We start from the raw sequence: 19,181 nt of genomic DNA, 5'->3' as shown, positions 1-19,181 counted from the left end.
ATTAAATAATTACTCTTTTGCTATTTTGAATTTTTCACTTAATATTAAATTTCTTTTTCACTGTTATGTATTTTCCTGCAAAAAATGGAAGAAACTTGCGGGAAACTTGCCCTTGTGTGCATTTTCGTTTCAAATTCAATCGTAAGTATTAGTGTCGCTGCTGTCGGTGTCCGTCCGACATTTTGTTTATTTGTTTTTTGTTATGTATGTTTGAGATTGACAATGAGAAGAAGTGCGGATCCGTGATAGCGCCCAAAAAATTTCATCATCACGAAAATTTTCTCTTTTTGTCGGGGTTGTCGCCATCAAAGGGTCAGCTCGTGGAGCAAGCGAGAGCTTTGAGAAGGAAGATAATAATTCTCTAAAGGTGCGTGAGTTAATTTTGTTTTAAGTCAAGAATTCTCTCTTCCATGATCGGGGCCGCGTAAAGTTCGCGGAATTTTCGGAATTCTTTCTCGTCTCTCTGTTATGGCAGCATCTTTTTTTGCAGGAGTTGTTAGATTTCTCTGTCTTCTTAGCTCCAAATTTCTAAATGAGATTCTCCTTGTGACCTCAGACTGCGATTTCGGAGGTCATTGCGATTTTGAGAGTCAAGTTTTCTGGTACATACGCGCGCGACCTTTGATTTTCGGCGAATCAATTTTATACATACTCAAGTTTCGAGAGAAAACATGAAGTTTTATAGTTATATAACCGGCGTAATGTTTTTATCACGCGCGTTAATTATGAAGTCGGTTTTATTATTCAAATATTCCGAAATATTCGTATTAGTTATTCTCCTATTTTTTCACGCTTTAGGCGAGTCAAAAAATATGAATTATGCCGAGTAGCCCAGCCTGGAGTAGCCTGCGCGGCGTCCGTTCTCTTGCAACCATAATTATTGAGACTTTGTTGTGCGAGATTTGTGCATCTTGAGTTCTATTAATGCCAATTAATCGGTTAATAGGTGGCGGAATTATATTCACAAAATAAGACGCGCGAGTGGGGATCCGCGGTGCCATCTCCCGCAAAGAACGGAATGCAAATTAATTTATCTCGCAATTATATGTAAAAATTTTAAAATCTCTCTTGGTGTCTCATGCGAAATGCCAAATTATATAATAATATGAATCCATCATATACAAATAATAATAAAGAAGATTAATTATAAACCCCATCGAACCCCATGAATAATTTTGACCAATAAAAAAATATTATTAACTAAAAAATTATAACAATTTTGCTATTGGATGAAAATAAATTATGTTTCATAATATCATCAATTTATGATTTTGCATGAATTTTTTCAACAGAAAATGGATGACAAGGGAAAGTCTGTGGCGAATGTGAAGGACGGCGATGGCACCCAAACTACCGCAGCAGCGGTGCCAATGCAAAACCAACTATCAAGTAGTGGTATACTGAATCGTAGTATTTTGTCATTTATAATGAAAGAATAACAATTTCTAATTTTTTTAGCCGATTATCAAGTGCTTTCGCAGATTTTCCAACAGGCCAGCACTGTTACAATCAATTCAATCAATATTACCAACTTTCTGAATGAGGTAACTAACCTTTTTTCTTGAAATTTTAAATGAGTGTGCTTTTATCAGTCTTCCTTGGCAGACAACATACTTTGGCAGAAATGCGCTTCTATGAAAATAATATGTTGGGGGAAAAAAACTAAAATCAATTACTTCCAGCGCCCTGCTCAAAATCAAAATCCCCAGCGCGAGGAGACCGCAGTTGCGCCTCAGGATAACTTTGTCTCAAAACCGCCGCCATTTGCAACGTCCTTCGGCAGCATAACCGACGAGCCCATTGGAGTTGCTCCTATTGAAAGGTGGGCAAAACAAAACCATTATTTAACATAAGAATACCAAATATCATTTTTTTATATGAAAGATAATAAGTATTAATTAGATAAAAAAAAAATGCTTAAAAAAGCCATGCAGCCCTCAGATTATACCTTATTCATTGCAAATTTTTTTAAACAATGGCTGTGAAATTTGTAAATAATTGTAAACAAATTAAATATTGATTTGTAGCGAGAATGCCTCTGAGATGACGCCTCAGCCAGCCTGTCAACCTGAAGTCCTAAAGCTAAGTAAGCAGATGAATGTGGAAGAGTCGGTGACCAAGGAATGTGCCCAGGGCATTGCCAGAGCTGTGCAGGTGGTGCTGGCCAAGGAGGACCACACCTTCGAACTGGACGAGCAGGCCCTTGAGGACATTTTGATGCAGGACCATGTCAAAGACCGGCATGTGGTGGTGGTCTCCGTGGCCGGCGCCTTTCGCAAGGGCAAATCCTTCCTGCTGGATTTCTTCCTGAGATACATGAAAGCGCAGGTGACCACATTTTTCTGATCACCTATCTGACATTTCAAATAGCAATTGCTCGAGCGTGGGAATACTTTTTTGCCCATAGAATAAAAAATAAAAATAATTTTCTGTGTATAGTCCTTTCTGTAACCTTCCCGAACTGAACAAGCATAATATGCTCCCAAATGCTTAGTTTGCTCCCTTTTGTCTCCTTTGTGTGTTCACCCCAAAGTGCTTGCAGGGCAATGAAGACTGGTTGGGCGAGGAAGAATCACCTCTGGACGGTTTTTCGTGGAGAGGAGCCTCGGAAAAAGGCACCACTGGAATTCGAATGTGGTCAGAAGTCTTCCTAGTTGATCTTCCTGTAGGCGAAAAGGTTTGAAAAATAAAAAGTTCAGTACAAGCATTATTACACTTTTCTGCAAGGTCGCTGTTGTCCTAATGGAAACTGCAGGCGATTTTGAAAATGAAATCGCGGTTAGGGAATGCGCCCCTGTATTTGCCCTCAGCACCATTAGCAGCTCTGTCCAGGTCTACAATTTGTCCCAGAACATCCGGGGTTTTGATCTTAAGCACTTGCAGGTCTGCACTATTGAAAAAGTGTTGAATAAGTAAATTTACAACCATATTATTCATTCAGATCTTCACTGAGTTCAGTCAACTGGCCTTCAAAGACTACTTCAACAATCCATTCCAAAAGCTGCAGTTTCTAATCAGAGACTGGAGTTACCCTTACGAGGCCAAATACGGTTCCGAGGGAGGACAACAGATCTTTGATCGCAAACTAAAGGTATAGTACTTTTACATGCAAAATGAAATAATTAACAATTGTGCTTATAAGGTCTTGGCAAAACAACACCCAGAGCTGCACTTGTTGGGAAGGCACATTACGTCATGCTTTAAGGACATCTCCTGCTTCCTGATGCCCCACCCTGGCCTTCAAGTGTCCACCAATCCCAATTTTGATGGTAGACTCAAAGGTAGGCATCAAATTCTACAAAAGGCAAAACAATTTATTAAAATTTTTTATGTATTTTTAGATATAGAGACTGATTTTAAACAGCATTTGAGTGTCCTGGGGCCATTGCTGCTGGCACCAGATAATTTGGTCATAAAAGAGATTGGTGGGCAAAAAGTCAAGGCAAATGAGCTTTTTGAATTCTTCATCAAGTCCTACACTCGGATCTGTAAGGGCAGTGATTTGCCTGAGCCTCAGCCCTTAATGGACCGACTGAAAGGTGTGTAATAATGTCACTATTATTATTTACAAGTGCTTAATTGTTTTGCTGGTTATTGCTACTTATTGATTTATTAGGCACAAACTGACTCACAATCAGTGTGCCTATAAAACGCTGTAGCAAGATTCTGTTTCTAAACTTTCTAACAACTCCACGTGCGCTTCACTTTAAATTTAAATTTACTCGTCTTCCAATTTCCAATTTAATCTCGTTACGTTGTTAAAAAACAATTTCCCTCAACGCTAATCTCAAACACAATTTTCAATTGTCTTTAAGTTGAACTTTTAATACAATGTTAGAGAATATGGAGTGAAATTTAAACAATATTCAAATGCAGCCGGAAAAGGTAATAAAATAATATTTTGTTAAAGAATCTGCCTTGCTGCCAACTGGGCAAGTTCAATTTGGGTCTCTAGAGCCACCGCTGCTTACCACCATCACGGTTCCTTCTAAACAAGGTAAGTGAACATATTTCCACAGCCTTTATCCCTTGTCAAATGTTGTGCACGTCCCTGAGTTTTGGCCACTTTCCGATTCCTTGGCCTCCGACTTCATTGCGCGTTATGAAAGGGATTGAGTCATTTGGCCCTTGCTGAGCTGAGCGTATGTGTCAGGTCTCGATCCCCAATTCCTTTTTTTTGTGAAATTTTGGAAAATTTATTGGTTTATAAATTTGGTCATAATCGTAGCAGACTTAATTATAATATATTATCAAAAAATCAAAGTAGAAGCAGCATCATTAAAAATCTCTCCAATCTCCTTTTAAACGATCATGGAAATGAATGAATCGGGCTTTTTCCTCGTTGCAGAAATTGTTTTTTATTCAAAAACAAATTGGCACTACCAGTTTCGGTCACGGTCTGCGACCCTATTTCATGAGCAAACGCGCTGCTCGCTGACTAGCTAATACAATGCTCATGAAATAGGGTCGCAGACCGTGACCGAAACTGGTAGAGCCAATTTGTTTTTGAATAAAAAACAATTTCTGCAACGAGGAAAAAGCCCGATTCATTCATTTCCATGATCACCTCCTCGTTAACGGTCCTCAATTTTTGTTCTACCGAAATACTGCTTTTAAATATCATTTAATAGGTCGACAAAAAATTCCTTATGCACGCGTTTTCTTATGCTGCAGGGCATGCTTGAGGGTTGTGATGCTTCTTTTGTTTTAATTGTAATTTTTCATAGTAACGCACAAGCGTTGATGCGTTTATAAATGCGAAAGAATCTATTATTCCGTAGCGAATATATTGACATTTTATAGGAAAGGTGTCGTTAAAAATTATATATATAATAGGGGCGCCGGAGCCTCCAGCCGATTCCCAAATCTGGCCGACTTTTGGCACACTTTGTATTCTAAAATCTCAAAAAGAATTTGAAGTTGAAGGAAATTTTCAACTGCCTCTGGAAATGTCCCACAATATTGAGGTGTTAAGCTTCGGTGTCCAACGAATCTATAAATTTCAATATGTAATTGTGTAAGAATGCAAACAAATTCTTAATTTCAAATAAGATTTATTTATATTTATGATGATTGCAAATTGCAAGTTAACTTCATACGTTCTTGTGCCGGCCGACGATTCTTACAAACTCCCCTGGTGTACGCACGCCGAGCACCAGAAAAAGATCAAGTCTCTTCCCACGGCCAAGAGAATTCCAAGAAAAAGCGACCATCAACGAGGCAGAGTTGCCAAAATTCTGAATTCTGCTGCCTAGATAAGTTTTGGCTGGAAGAAATTCTATTTCTTTGACAGAATATAACGTTGATATAATATTACAAGCGCTCCACGAATAATGTAAAACAATTTAACTATTCTTTTTCAATTATAATCTTCTCACTTTTCATTATTTATAAACAGATTAGAGGGCCATTTTTCGCAAAATAGTATAATTTAACATGAACAACACGGCTTCCAGAAGTATTAGAGCACAGTAACCGCTCCATTTGATTTGGCACAATAAGTTCATAATTCAACTGATACTTGTGAAAAAATTAATAATATATTTTATTAGATTTCCCCAACGCCTTTGGTACTCTGTACCCGCAATTATTATTATGTAACAATTTATTTTCCCGTAAGCACTATGATATCTGTTGAATTGTCCCAGGTTAAGTATAGATGCGAGGTTGAATATAGTTTTGCTATTCACAGTCTCAACCCTTTTAGGTGCCCCACATGCATGACACCGTTGGTTCGAGGGGGCAAAAAGCGTGCGTCGGTGGGTCTGATTTACGCGAATTGTGCACCGGAAGGCCATCCGCGCGCGCACTCGCTTTAGTGCCCCCTGGATTTATGAGGCAGGCAGCCCGCCGGTCTCATATTTGCATGTGACTCGATGTGAAATATTGCGCTGTAAAGTTCGATTCAATGGGCGCGCTGATGTGGTTTGCTCGCTCGCAAGCTCACCAGCATTTACGATCGCAGGGCATTCAAGGAAATCGAGTCGCCCGAGAGCAAAAAATCACGACATAAAAATTTAAGGTGACAGAATATATGTGTTCAGAGCAGAAAAAAATTGCAACCCCTCAATGCTTTATAATGCTCCTTTTTAAATGACTCTCTAATTAAACTAATTAATTCAACTTTTAATGCAAATCAATTGAAATAATTTATTCTCTGGTTAAAGGAATGAACTGGGAGCACCACCACGAATATCTTAAATTATATATTATAATTTGAATGGCTGATTTCTTACCTTGATTTCACCTGAAAAGAAATTTATTCGGGAGCAAGGAATTAATTAGATATCACATTAATAAATGACATCCTAGGACAGCTGCTGTTTCGAGCTTTTGCTCTCATCAGCTAGGACTTTCAAATATTAATTGATTTGATCAAGTATGAAACTCGAATCAAAAACCAATCAAAATAATCTCGCCAACCGCCCGCACCGCTTCCGCTCCGTGTTGCTTCTCAAAGGTCCCGGAGGCTTCGAGATGCTTTCCGAGGTGGCCAGTCCGTCCGATCAGGGACACAATTCCATTGGCTGCCCTCTATCTAACCTTTTCCTTGCTTATTTAGTTTTCTCGGGGCTCAAAGGAGGGGGAGAGTATGCATTCTCAGGGTTTTTCTTTACCACCCTATATCTTGCACACATTTTCTACTATTTTGGTCCAGGCGTTTGCTTTCCTACACTCTGGGCCAACATTCAAAGAAAGGTACACCTGCTTTTGCAACAAGCAGCACCGAATGGTCGAGCGTGCCTATAGAGATTAACAAGCAAAAGGGGAGAGAGAAAGAAGGTTCGGTGCGGCCACTGCTGCTGCAGTAGCCTTTCCTCAAAGGCACCCTTCATAAAGTAAGGGAAAGCTGGGGGACCGCAGGTCAGCCAGCATCCATATAACAATACCATTTGTTATGCTTCTGCATGCTATAAAGTTTATCAAATCTTGCTGGCGTCGAAGAGCTCAGCACTTAATTACTCCTTTCAATACTTCTCCTTCTTTCGAAGGAGAATTTTCATGCTGCAACTCTTGCAAACAGATGCGACTTTGATAACCAGTGGTAAAATTTCATCACAAAATAGTCCATTAAATTAATTATAGCTCATATAAATTAATGTAAAATTTATAATCGATAGATATATTACACCTTTCATGCCCAAGGCCATTCACACCCACATTTTTTTAGTAAATTTAATTATTAAAAATTTGGATTTTGCTATTTAAATATCAAATGTATCAAATTACCAAGAAATGGCTGGATATTCCACGAAGAAACCCCAAAAACGACCAGGTGGTAGAATTTCTGAACCCTGAACCGAGGGAGTTAGAAGTCTCAATCGAGAATTAATTCAAATGCAATATAATTTTTGCTGATTTAGACACGGAAGTTGTTTAATTTTAAATCAGAATGGCCAAAATCTCCAACGCTTCGCGGCAGTGCTCTCACTCTTCTCAATGGTCTTCGCGGCTTCCCATCGCCTTTTCCTCTCCTCTCGCTCGGCCAATTTTCTCTCCCGTTCATTCAGCTCCTGCTCCTTGTCATCCAAACGCCGCGTGATCTCGAGGTGGTGTTCGGCCAAGGACCTGTTGTTTTGGTCCATTACGCGCATCGCCTCCTTCGCTTTCTCCTCTTCTTCTCGTATTAATGAAACAATCTCGTTCTCCTCTTCTCTGTCCACGATCTTCTGGATCAGTTCCTTCAACTGCTCGAGTAACTCATCAGGGCTTTCCTTCTTTTTGCCATCTGCAACGGTCGCGGAAGCCATTTTAACTTGATGAATTTACGAAAGACAAAACCAACGACTATTCAAAAAATTCTTTGCTAACAACAATGAATCTATTTTAAATCAAATTTCCAATGATTTAGAAGTTGTATGTTGCTGAAAAACGGTTTTAACGATTATTACAAACGCAACAATGGATATTTTTCATCTGATTAGCCATGATGACTTGCATTCCAAATTTAATTAATACTATTTTAAAGTTCAATAATTATATAAAATAAAAAATTAATTACATTTTACACAATACAGTATAACTAGTTATTTTCAGAAAAATTCTTGGTTTTTTACTATGGTAAAAAATCCTAGTGGACTTAATAATAACACATCTGAAAATCAGAGTGGAAGCAGCATCATTAAAAATCTGTACAATCCTTTTAAATCAAACTCGTGAGAACGGTCTTCAATTTATGTTTAACGGAAATACGGCTTTGAAATGTTATTATATTAGGTCGGCAAAAAATTTCTGAAGCACGCGTTTGCGTTTGCTCTGGGCATGTATGAGGATTGTGATGTTCTTTTTATTTTAATTTTTCGTAGTAACGAGTAACGCACAAGCCATGATGCGTTTAATAAAGATTTTATTATTCCGTAGCGAGTGTATTGACATTTTATAGGCACAGTATCGTTGAAAATTTTAGGGGCGCCGGAGCCTCCTGCCGATTCCCAAATCTGGCTGACTTTTTGGCTCTCTTGTATTCTGCATCTGCAATCTCCAAAAGAAATAACGCCGCAACCTGCGAGAGCCGATGTCGCGCGGGTTGCCTACTACTGTATTGAGCCGTCACCTTGCGACTGAACGCTCATGAAATGAATAATCGACCGTTATTATTATGATTATTTATTCTTCTGGGGTTCTTGGTCAATACAGAAATTTTAAATTGGAAAAAGAAGAAGAAAGGGTTACACTATGACTAGCCATTTAAAACTTTTAACAACGAGTGAGACCTATTTGCATATTAATTATTCGTAATTTATTAATTTAATTCTTACAATGATTGCTAGGATATTAATTTCGATTTTTCAAATAGGACCTACACACATCAAAGAAATTGTCATTTACATTTTATATCTAAGAATTTTAAAAATAACATTTTTTTTTTTGTACTATATTAACAATTGAATATTATTTCCCCTCTTAATCAATCTGTGCTCATATTTATAATGCATTTATAATTTTAATTGTTTCAATGTTTTTTAAAAACCATTAAGTACATCTCTCAAATTAAATAAAATTCCACAAATTCAATAATTATAATTGTGAAACATTGCATGAATAATAATTAAGAACTTCAAATATTAACTATGATTTTTTTATGATGAATGATTAATAATTATTGCATTATTCTTAGGAAAAGGGGATTATTGACAACTTATTTGCTTATGTAGCAATACTACCAAAACATCACTTTTAAATTTCTCAGTTAAACTACGGATCAGACTTCTTCAGGCTCTTTGGCTTTTCCTTTTCCAGCTATTTTCCACCCATGGCAAAAGCTCTCGAAGAACAACTCGCATTCGAATGCAGTTCAAAACATGATAATTTATTTCTACCTTGATGCGTGTTGATCACCAGCACACTTGCAGTTTCTTCTTTCGCATGGAACTGCAGGTTAGCGCGTCGTCATAATTCAGAAGCCAACAGCGTTATTCCACTGGCTCCGGAGCCAGGTCTTAAAACCCAGCTCTGATGCCCTAATGAAGTGCATTTATTATTAATCTTTGTCGCGAATTTAAAATAACAAATATAACAATGAAGCGTTCAATTAAACTTTTGTTTATACTGTTGATTCTACTCGAGTCAATATGAACAAAAAGTTGAAAAGAAAAAAATGAGAGCAGAGAGAGAATCACAACTAGGAGGGGGGCTGCCAAATGTTTTAGTCTAAAACACCTATAACAACAAAAGAAATACAGCCACACTGAGCCACACTATAAAAAGGAACAAATTTCAATCATTTTAAAATTGCTGCAAAGGGCGGGGAAATTGCTCGTTGAGCAGTCTTTGAGGAAAGGTGTCGAGTCATTCCAGGGCTTGACGACCCCTGAATGAAAAGACACACGGAATTAACTTCTTTTGGTCGCGGCTGGAGGTGGCAGTGTCATTTTTGTCGTCACCTTGCAGCTTCTCACTTCTCTAGCATTTTATTTCACACTATCAAACTTACCTTGAACTATATTATACATATATTTTAACCGTTTTCTTATTAAATGCATAAAAAAAATTTCTCTCAAAATTTATTGATTTAGAAAACAAAAATCTACGCGAGAATGCACAAAACTACGATGTAAAGTGCGTGGCGGTGCGAGAGCAGATAATTTTGCCTTAAAGGAGTGCTGACCCCTCGCTTTGACTTTAATTCCTGATTCAATTAAGGGTCCTGATTAAAACCTGAAAAGGGCGGCCGAAAATTCGGCGTTTTCGTTGAGAAATCTCAAAATGAAATTGGGCTGATTGGACTTTTTTTGCGCTTGGTCGCCATCTTGGTCCAACAATCGAAAATGTGAAATTGTTGTTTGCAATTTGGATGGCCGTGACCTGAGCCACGTTAGGTCAAGAAAATACCATGAAAAATAATTGAAAATGAATAAAATTTTGTGAAATCAAAGCTAAAGAGTTGCTTGAAATGACCCTTTAATTGAAATTATTAAATTATTTAGCACACATGAGATATAAAAGGGTTTGCTAAAAGTGCTGCCATTTGAAAACTAATTTTTTTAGAAGAAAAAACTTATTGGGAAATTTGTAGCCAATAAAACGCTCATTCTTTTTGTAACAGTACAAAGTACTGCACGAATTTTTCTTATTTAAGAAAAAATGAAAAATCCAAATAAAATTACATTTTAGGTTAAAGGGAATTTTTTAATATTTTTTTCGAAATAGCCAATCGATTCAGCATGTCTTTTTTAGTCAAGATCTAAATTTTCGCTAATAAATTCAAGACTGTTAAAAAGTAACATCAAAATATTCAATGACAACTCTCTCATCTTAAAACAGGGCAAGACCCGTTTGAAATTTTTTGATGTTACTTTTTAACTGTCTTGAATTTATTAGCGAAAATTTAGATCTTGACTAAAAAAGACATGTTGAATCGATTGGCTATTTCGAAAAAAATATTAAAAAATTCCCTTTAACCTAAAATGTAATTTTATTTGGATTTTTCATTTTTTCTTAAATAAGAAAAATTCGTGCAGTACTTTGTACTGTTACAAAAAGAATGAGCGTTTTATTGGCTACAAATTTCCCAATAAGTTTTTTCTTCTAAAAAAATTAGTTTTCAAATGGCAGCACTTTTAGCAAACCCTTTTATATCTCATGTGTGCTAAATAATTTAATAATTTCAATTAAAGGGTCATTTCAAGCAACTCTTTAGCTTTGATTTCACAAAATTTTATTCATTTTCAATTATTTTTCATGGTATTTTCTTGACCTAACGTGGCTCAGGTCACGGCCATCCAAATTGCAAACAACAATTTCACATTTTCGATTGTTGGACCAAGATGGCGACCAAGCGCAAAAAAGTCCAATCAGCCCAATTTCATTTTGAGATTTCTCAACGAAAACGCCGAATTTTCGGCCGCCCTTTTCAGGTTTTAATCAGGACCCTTAATTGAATCAGGAATTAAAGTCAAAGCGAGGGGTCAGCACTCCTTTAAAAAGATTCTACATCAAACTTTGGAAGAGACGATTATCAACTGTGGTTAATGAGCGCTTTATATGAAATATGCGTGTCCTCAACCGCCGTGACTAGAATTTGTTCATTCAAAGCTTGAACTTCAATCATTAAAAACTCCAACTGAATTCTAATGAAGTCCACAATATTTGAGACCATTGTGACGCAATTTTTAATGGACTGTATTTCATTGCCTTTGTTTGGGCTGCGGTCATCCTTCGCATGATTTAACACTATTCAATTTAAAAAAACAAAGGATTTTGCATACAACTGGGGTGCAAAGTACACTCTTCTATTCAATTTTATAAGTTATAAGCTTTTAAATTAAATAAAAATCCCGTCCCATGAAATTTTAATGTTTTCTAATATTTACTAAAAATTTGATTTTTTTCCACGGAAAGTTAATATCAAATTCCAGTTCAAAAATCCTGCCTGTTGAAGATATTAAGTCATAGCAAAGGCTGTGGATTTTTGATAATTGCTACATAAAAACTTGCTTCTTGCTGAGAGGTGTTTGTTGTTGTGAGAGTGATGAACGGGAAAAACCAACGATCGATCAATTTGGGAAAATTTTCGCTTCCATCTTTCTTCCAACTCAAAAGACTCAATTTGAAGTGCTAATTTGTGTGCGTTTTGTGTGGCTGCACCTCATTTACGGTCTATTAAACCTTTATACGCCAGAACTCTTGGATTCTGTTGTGATGTTTTCTCAATATAATGAGAAAAAATTGAGTATTTTATCCACTGTCCTAAGCAGGAAAATAATTAACCAGATAAACGCTCTTGAAAGGTTGATCGCTTTCTGCATGAGCGCGGCAGAGCGAAAAGTGCGCGCTACCCATTCTTGGTGGTGGCATTGATCATGGTGTCACTCAACCCAAAGTATGATCCAACCGTGGGGCGAAATCGGTTTAACTGCACAATGGCCTGTGGATCACACATTCAAATTAGCAGATTTTTCCTTGGTAGACATAATTGTATTAAGTTGAAAGTTGCAATTTTCCTTGGTAATTCAAGCTAGCAACTTTCCTGGTTCTAATACTAAGGCATTTCTAACAGGTTATTAATTTTGTTATATAATTCAATAGAAAAATTCGCGCAGAACAACAGAGTGGTTTTGCTTTGACGCGCGCTGGAGCTCTGCGTCCTCTCTGTGCCTCAGGCCTCAGGAAATAAAATTCTGCAAAATTTAACCCAAAAAGTAGCATATTTTGTTGGCCTAACGCTTTTGGTCTAAGGTCTAAGCTTTTGCACTGAACGCACTTTGTTAATGAAATGTAAATCGTTTCTTGTAAAAACTGAATGCATTTGGACCAAGCGTTTCTGAGCCGAATGCATTCGGTCAACGAAAGTCAACAACAAATATACCAGCGATATATTTAATTTTTGAATGCTGGACAGTATAATATTAATTTTTTTATAGTGAAATATTGCTTCCTTACACATCAACAAAAAATAATGCTGTGATTTTCTTGGCAGTGATGTAATGGATTTTTGTTACAGTGCCCAACGCAAGTGCAACTGAACTGCCAGATTCTCCAAGGGACACTACTGTTGATGAGTAAGTACTTTTAAATGTAAATTATTGTACAAGATTATATCTACAATTTCACCGCGGTTTAAATTACATTGATGAGGAAAAGACATGAATCTATTGGATCGCTGCAACTTAAGCCGTATTTTGGGTCGCCAGACTTGGTCCGAAATGAATTAGTCCGAAAGTGCCTTTTTGGACTTTATCCGAAAATTTGGAATTAGTCCGAAAAAAATCGGAATTCATCCGAAAGGAAATAGGCCGAAAAAAATCGGAATTAATCCGAAAACCGGCTATGAAAATTGTATACCGTTTTTTTTTTTATCAATCAACTGTATTAGGAGTTTGAACATAAACAAGTTTAATGCCGAGATAAACGGAAATGGCACTTCTTATACCTGGCAAAAAGTTTGGAAAAACTGTGTGGTTTTGTGATGCTGCAACAAGTTACAGCAGACACAATTTACCGGACAAAGCGACACAAGCGCACGTCACGTGACACATTTTTCTCAGCATATATTGGGACACAAGTTACACGTGGAAATTTTCAATTTTCAGTATGTCATTCCTAAGGAAACTGGCATTTCTAAGGCATTTTTATAAAATAAATAAATTTTAATTATCCAACTAAAACTTTGCCAACATCAAGCTCAATGCAATAATTTAAAAAGAATCTTATATAGTACCATTTTTATGCCACATATTTATCAGATGTAACAGAATTTATACTTTTCTAATCACATTAATAAAAGAACATATGAAAATATCAAAAATTTATTCAATTCCCCAGTGACGGATTACTCGGATGAAGTCCGAAAAGGCATTTTCGGCCTATTTCCTTTCGGATGAATTCCGATTTTTTTCGGACTATTTCCAAATTTTCGGACAAATTCCTTTCGGATGAAAGGCGGTCCACTCGTATTTTTAATTCTTGCTTTACAATGTCTTGTTGCGCAAGGCTTTAAGATTATGTAATCCTCTCCTAACTAAAAAGCTCTTTTTGGGTTTTTGGTTATCTCGCCCAGTTTGTAGGTCCCAATGGGTCCAAAGAACTCCATTTAAAACCTTAACTAGGAATTGAGCCGAAAGCTCCGCAGATGATTTTAGTTTTACATAATTTGAGATAATTTCCCGCCGCCTCTAAAGCTGCTGCCCAAATTTCCTGTTTCACCATACAAGTTTTCATTCACTGCGGGGAATCACGCCGGGAAATAATTGCGAAAGAGTGCTATTAAAATTGCAATGCCAAGGTCAAGTTTCTTCCTCTTGTAAAAGTATTGTGTTGATCAATTTATTGTATAACTTGGTTACGCTGTGCCACACCTTAAATTTTAAAGCCGATATCAATTGGAACCTTCCGAGTCAATGCGATCAAATTTCATGCAGTCCTTCCACTTTTTTAATCTGCAATTTGATTTTTCTTGACTTCAGCCTTCTTATTGCTTTTGCTTGCACGTGCAGGACAAAAAACATAAGCTTGATTCCAATAAATGAAGGGGAAAGGAGAACATTTTATTTCTAAATCTGATTTTCTCAATATTTGAAGATTTCCTACACTTAATTTGACATTTTCCGCGGTAATTTTATCTTTTTTTTTAACTATATTATTATTTATTCATCTCGGTCGATAAAAAAAATGCAATTTGAAAAAGAGGAGAGAGAGTTTACAAATAGCAGATGTCTGCTTCAAGGTTCGATATCAAAAGAGACTCAGCCGCTGCTGTACACCCACAATGGTGTTTGTTCATTCAAATCCCTAGATGTTGAATTAAATTTATGTGAATTGGGTTCACTCTTTTTCCGATTACTTTTAGTGTATATTAATGGAAAGTATTTTTCTAATTTGAGACAATACCTCGCGTTTTCTGTAATTCGCAGGGCTTGTTTTTGTTTTGAGAATGGGGATGAATGTGTGCCATGCACCCCAATTGGTGCCGCAAGCGCAGCCTAGGGCCTAATTCCACTTTTTGAATAGGGCCTAAAGAACAGAGCCAAATATAACCAAAGAACAGTGCCTAACGAGGACAGTTCCAAACGGCACAAAAGAAATTGTGCCTAAAGGAATAGTTTCGAAAACCAATTAAGATAAAAATTAAACTTCATTTGTAATGAGACTTGTTCAAAATTAAAAAAAAAAAAAACCACCTGTCAGTTTGTATTTTTTTTAACTTTTTTTTTCATTGAAAGACTAAATAAATAGCAACTTTCAATTAAAATTCTTCTAATAAAAACTTAAATTCTGCTTGCACTTGCATACATCTCATGGCTGTGCAGAATGGTCGACCCATCTCTGAAGTCGGAGAGATAAAAATATTACTAGGTCGTACTAGCGGTAAGACCGAACAAAAGAAATTATTATCAACCAGCTGAAAAATGGAGCCATGAGTGATTCTGTCTTCCACCAGTTTGAAATATATGCGTGTTAATTCAGTCATTGATGATTCTGACTTGCGTAGACTCGACCTTACTGAATTGCCTAATATGGCTGGTTCCTCATTTCCAAAAGTTGAAATGTATGTTTGAATTTTATTCCGTCAATTCCAACATGTGTGACATATAAGCATAAAATATTTCAGCAAGAAATTTTAACTCTTGAGTCCTTCTTACATAGGTACAATTCATCATAGGCATTCTTTCTTCAGGCAAAAATTGATAAGGCATATAATTTTTTAAGCATTTAAGTACAAATATGATTTCATTCTCGTCTGAACGCCAAAACCTTGAAAATTTGGAATCACGAGTCGCAATTTATAACTTATAGTGCAGAACTTTTTGAGCATGGTGATTGGTGAAATGGCGCGCTAATAAGATTTTAAAATTATTAATCAATAAGCCACGTTTATTTTGCTCCAATGGAATTTTGAGTAAATTTGTAAGGCAGCAACCCGCGTCAAAGCGGTGATCGGCGGCGCTGCAAGCCTTACAGGTTGCGTCAGATTTGCCTTGTTTTTTTTTCTATTATTTATTTGCAGAATCTTAAAAGATAATATACCGACTGCCATTAAAATTTGTATTTTTCAACAAATCCGCGGTCAAAATATGCGCAGTTTTATTACTTCCTCGGCTCCTCTATGCGAATTTTCAACTTTTCCTCCTCCGTTTTCACGAGTGACGAAATTCGCACAGGCGTTTGTTTTCCTGGCGTTCCTGACACCAACTTTCATCAAAACCGGGGTGTCTCATCTCAAAGCCATTACTTGTTAGAAATGCATGCGAAGAGCAATAATCGGCCATCCAATAAAACAGATGACCTGATGAGCCGGAATTAGCGCACCAAGCGAAAGTCTTTCTTCGGAGTTAGGTTTGCTGGTTGCAAATTAGCTTTTTGTGAAAGTCCCTAAATATTTTTTTTATTGTTAGAATGCAGACCTCTCGCACTCGTGGTAAATAAATTGAATGACTTAATTGATGATTATTACTATTCTGAGGTCACCGAAATTAGTTTTGACCTTTTTCGAAAGTCATTGAAATTTTAAATTAGATCAGAGCTACATAAATCACTTCATAGAGTCTGCAGCCACTGAAACCATTACATTTGAGGGGAAAAGTTTAATGATAAATTAAAATGGTAAAAAATATATTTCATCAAAATGCATTGAATCCCGTCAGCCGTTTGGTAAAAAAGGAACTTGAAATTAAGTTGTTGGAACTTCCTCCCTCAGAATTGCCCGCCGCAGCAAAGAAAAGTGAAATCGATGGTTAATCCTCCAAAACAATGTAAATGAATTAAATTTTTAAAAATAAAAGTCTGAAAACTTTAAAATTGATCTTAAGATAAAGAAAAATTTTTTAATATTTTCTTTTGACATTCCCATAGCTTGCAAATAATATCGCAGCAGTTGAAAGTAGTAAAATGTTCAAAGACACCTCTCCATCATGTGAAAAAAGAGACACAACTGAAATGGGATTTTGAATTTCAGATCCACCAAGATGAGGCCGGAGTTGTACAAATGGCCTGTGATTTGTGAGCTCAACAGGAACTACAGTTACCAGCCTACGTATGCTGGGCACTCGTTCCTATACCACAACAATATATTGGATCCAAACGACCCTAAAATAAATTATCTGAAGGTCTTCAGGTGCACTAAATATCAAAGAGGTATAAAATATCACTTAGCACTATTTTTTTTTTAAAGGGACCTACTTTTGGCATGGGGTCAGCGGACCTTGTTGAAAATTTGTAGTTTGGTTGCGCTTAGGGTGTATACAAATAGTTATGAAGGATTTTTGAAAAATCTCAAAATTGCCTATTTTACAGGGGCTTAAAGTTTGGGGATTTAAAAAAAAGGTGTTTTCGAAAATAAAAAATATCTCTGCTCCTGTTGAAGATAGCGCATGTGTGAAATAAGCTAAGTTGTAGGGAATTAGCCGGCCTAACACTTTGACACGGTGACCAAGGTCATAGGTCAAAGTTCAGGGTCAACTTTTTGAGCTTGAATTTTTTGATACGCCACCAAAGTACCTAGTGCATAAAATTTTTTGATACCATAATAGCCAAACGTTGCTCTAGTTGGTAGTCAACAACATATCAAAAATTGGTGAGACTGTTTTTTTTTCGTTTTCGAGATATTTGGGGTCGAATGGCAAAAAACGTGGTTTTCCGAGCATTGTCCAACACAAACCAACATTTAACCGCCCGTATCTTTGTTCCTGTTAAGGTTACGCAAAATGTGTAATGACAAAAAATGATCGCCGTGACTTGTACTTTCAAACCATGTATTGCACATAGTGGTCAAGTCACAAAAGGTCATTGACCTCGGTGACCTGTGACCTTCCCAAAATATTTTTGTACATTTTAACACATTAATAGAAAGGAAACATTATTTAAAATATTTAAGCATCTGACATTGTGTTTTAAACTTAAGTAAAGGTCACAGGTCATCGAGGTCAATGACCTTTTGTGACCAGGCCACCATATGCAATACATAGTTCAAAAGTAAAAGTAATGGCGATCATTTTGTCATTACAAATGTTTGCGTAACCTTAACAGGAACAAAATTACGGGCGGTTAAATGTTGGTTTGTGTTGGACAATGCTCGGAAAACCACGTTTTTTGCCATTCGACCCGAAATATCTTGAAAACGAAAAAAAAACAGTCTCACCAATTTTTAATATGTTGTTGATTACCAACTAGAGCAACGTTTGGCTATTATGGTATCAAAAAAATTTATGTACTAGGTACTTTGGTGGCGTATCAAAAAATTCAAGCTCAAAAAGTTGACCCTGAACTTTGACCTATGACCTTGGTCACCGTGTCAAAGTGTTAGGGCGTCTGTAAAATAGGTAATTTTGAGATTTTTCAAAAATCCTTCTAAACTATTTGTCTACTCCCTAAGCGAAACCAAACTACCAATTTTCAACAAGATCCGCCGACCCCATGCCAAAAGTGGGTCCTTTTTAAAAAAAAAAATAATGACCACTTATTTTCATTACTTGTTGTAACAACTTTTGATTCTTACAGCTGGCTGCACTGCATACGTCAAAACAGATTTTGATATGACACAGTACAAAGAGGACCCAGCAACCACAGCTATCCACACGTGCCTCCAAGAACAAGTCGCTTCGGAAGAAACTCAGGCTGAAAGAGAAAAGAAACTGGCGGCTACAAACAATGAAAACTAGTTGGCGCAGAAGAAGGAACCCTGACTTTGATTCGGACGAGTGCCCCAAAAAGATGGCCAATCTGGACAACTAGTAAGGAGTGGATCTTGTTATTATATTTATGTGTTTGTAAATCATATTCAAGCATTATTTATTTTGGGCCATAAATTTCAATACAAATAGCTAGACTTAGTTGTAAATTTGAAGGACGCAACGACTAAGGCAACCACCAAACTATAACTGAATCCCTCTTGTAATGAATAAATTGTTCTTTAAGCTGTGCCTGGTAAATATGCTTGCCAATTTTAGCCCTATCAAACTTTATGAAAATAAAAACTTTTATAGTGTAAGAGGTAGCAATATTTGACTTTTTGGTAAATACTAAAATGATACAAGCACTTTATTTGTCCTATTCTGATGTTTTGTGGGAAAAAAATGCTGCTTTAGATCATCATTCTTTTAAATGAAGCAGAATAATTAGACAAGATATATTTTTTTTTTCAGATGGTTCTTTTTCAAATGTTTACAAAATCAAAAAAAAAAAAAAAAAAACAAGGTGCCTTTCTATCTAAGTAGTAATAATAATTATTTATTCAGTAATTTCTT

At 36.5% G+C, this 19,181-nt stretch overlaps 1 protein-coding gene across 1 annotated transcript; it reads left to right on the top strand.

Moving 5' to 3' along the window:
• Positions 1-202: 202 nt before the first annotated feature.
• Positions 203-18,899, top strand: LOC132200070 (atlastin-like). Its single transcript, XM_059625259.1, has 14 exons — positions 203-367; positions 1,293-1,395; positions 1,459-1,544; positions 1,683-1,822; positions 2,028-2,328; positions 2,543-2,677; positions 2,728-2,883; positions 2,942-3,091; positions 3,143-3,281; positions 3,342-3,539; positions 3,911-3,997; positions 12,944-13,001; positions 16,895-17,073; positions 18,436-18,899. The coding sequence occupies exons 2-14, from the start codon at positions 1,296-1,298 to the stop codon at positions 18,594-18,596; spliced, it is 1,890 nt and encodes a 629-aa protein (XP_059481242.1). The 5' UTR covers positions 203-367; positions 1,293-1,295; the 3' UTR covers positions 18,597-18,899.
• Positions 18,900-19,181: the final 282 nt, after the last annotated feature.

The sequence above is a fragment of the Neocloeon triangulifer genome, unplaced genomic scaffold (assembly GCF_031216515.1).
Source record: "Neocloeon triangulifer isolate White Clay Creek 2 clone unplaced genomic scaffold, ASM3121651v1 ptg000014l, whole genome shotgun sequence".
Taxonomy (NCBI): Eukaryota; Metazoa; Arthropoda; class Insecta; order Ephemeroptera; family Baetidae; genus Neocloeon; species Neocloeon triangulifer.
This window is presented reverse-complemented; position numbering and strand designations above follow the sequence as displayed.

Bases quoted from the DNA above. Each gene is read 5' to 3' on its own strand.
- LOC132200070 (XM_059625259.1), top strand. From the start codon at position 1,296: ATGGATGACAAGGGAAAGTCTGTGGCGAATGTGAAGGACGGCGATGGC. The intron at 1,396-1,458 runs GTATACTGAATC...TAATTTTTTTAG, and splicing joins AAACCAACTATCAAGTAGTG to CCGATTATCAAGTGCTTTCG. The intron at 1,823-2,027 runs GTGGGCAAAACA...ATTGATTTGTAG, and splicing joins GGAGTTGCTCCTATTGAAAG to CGAGAATGCCTCTGAGATGA.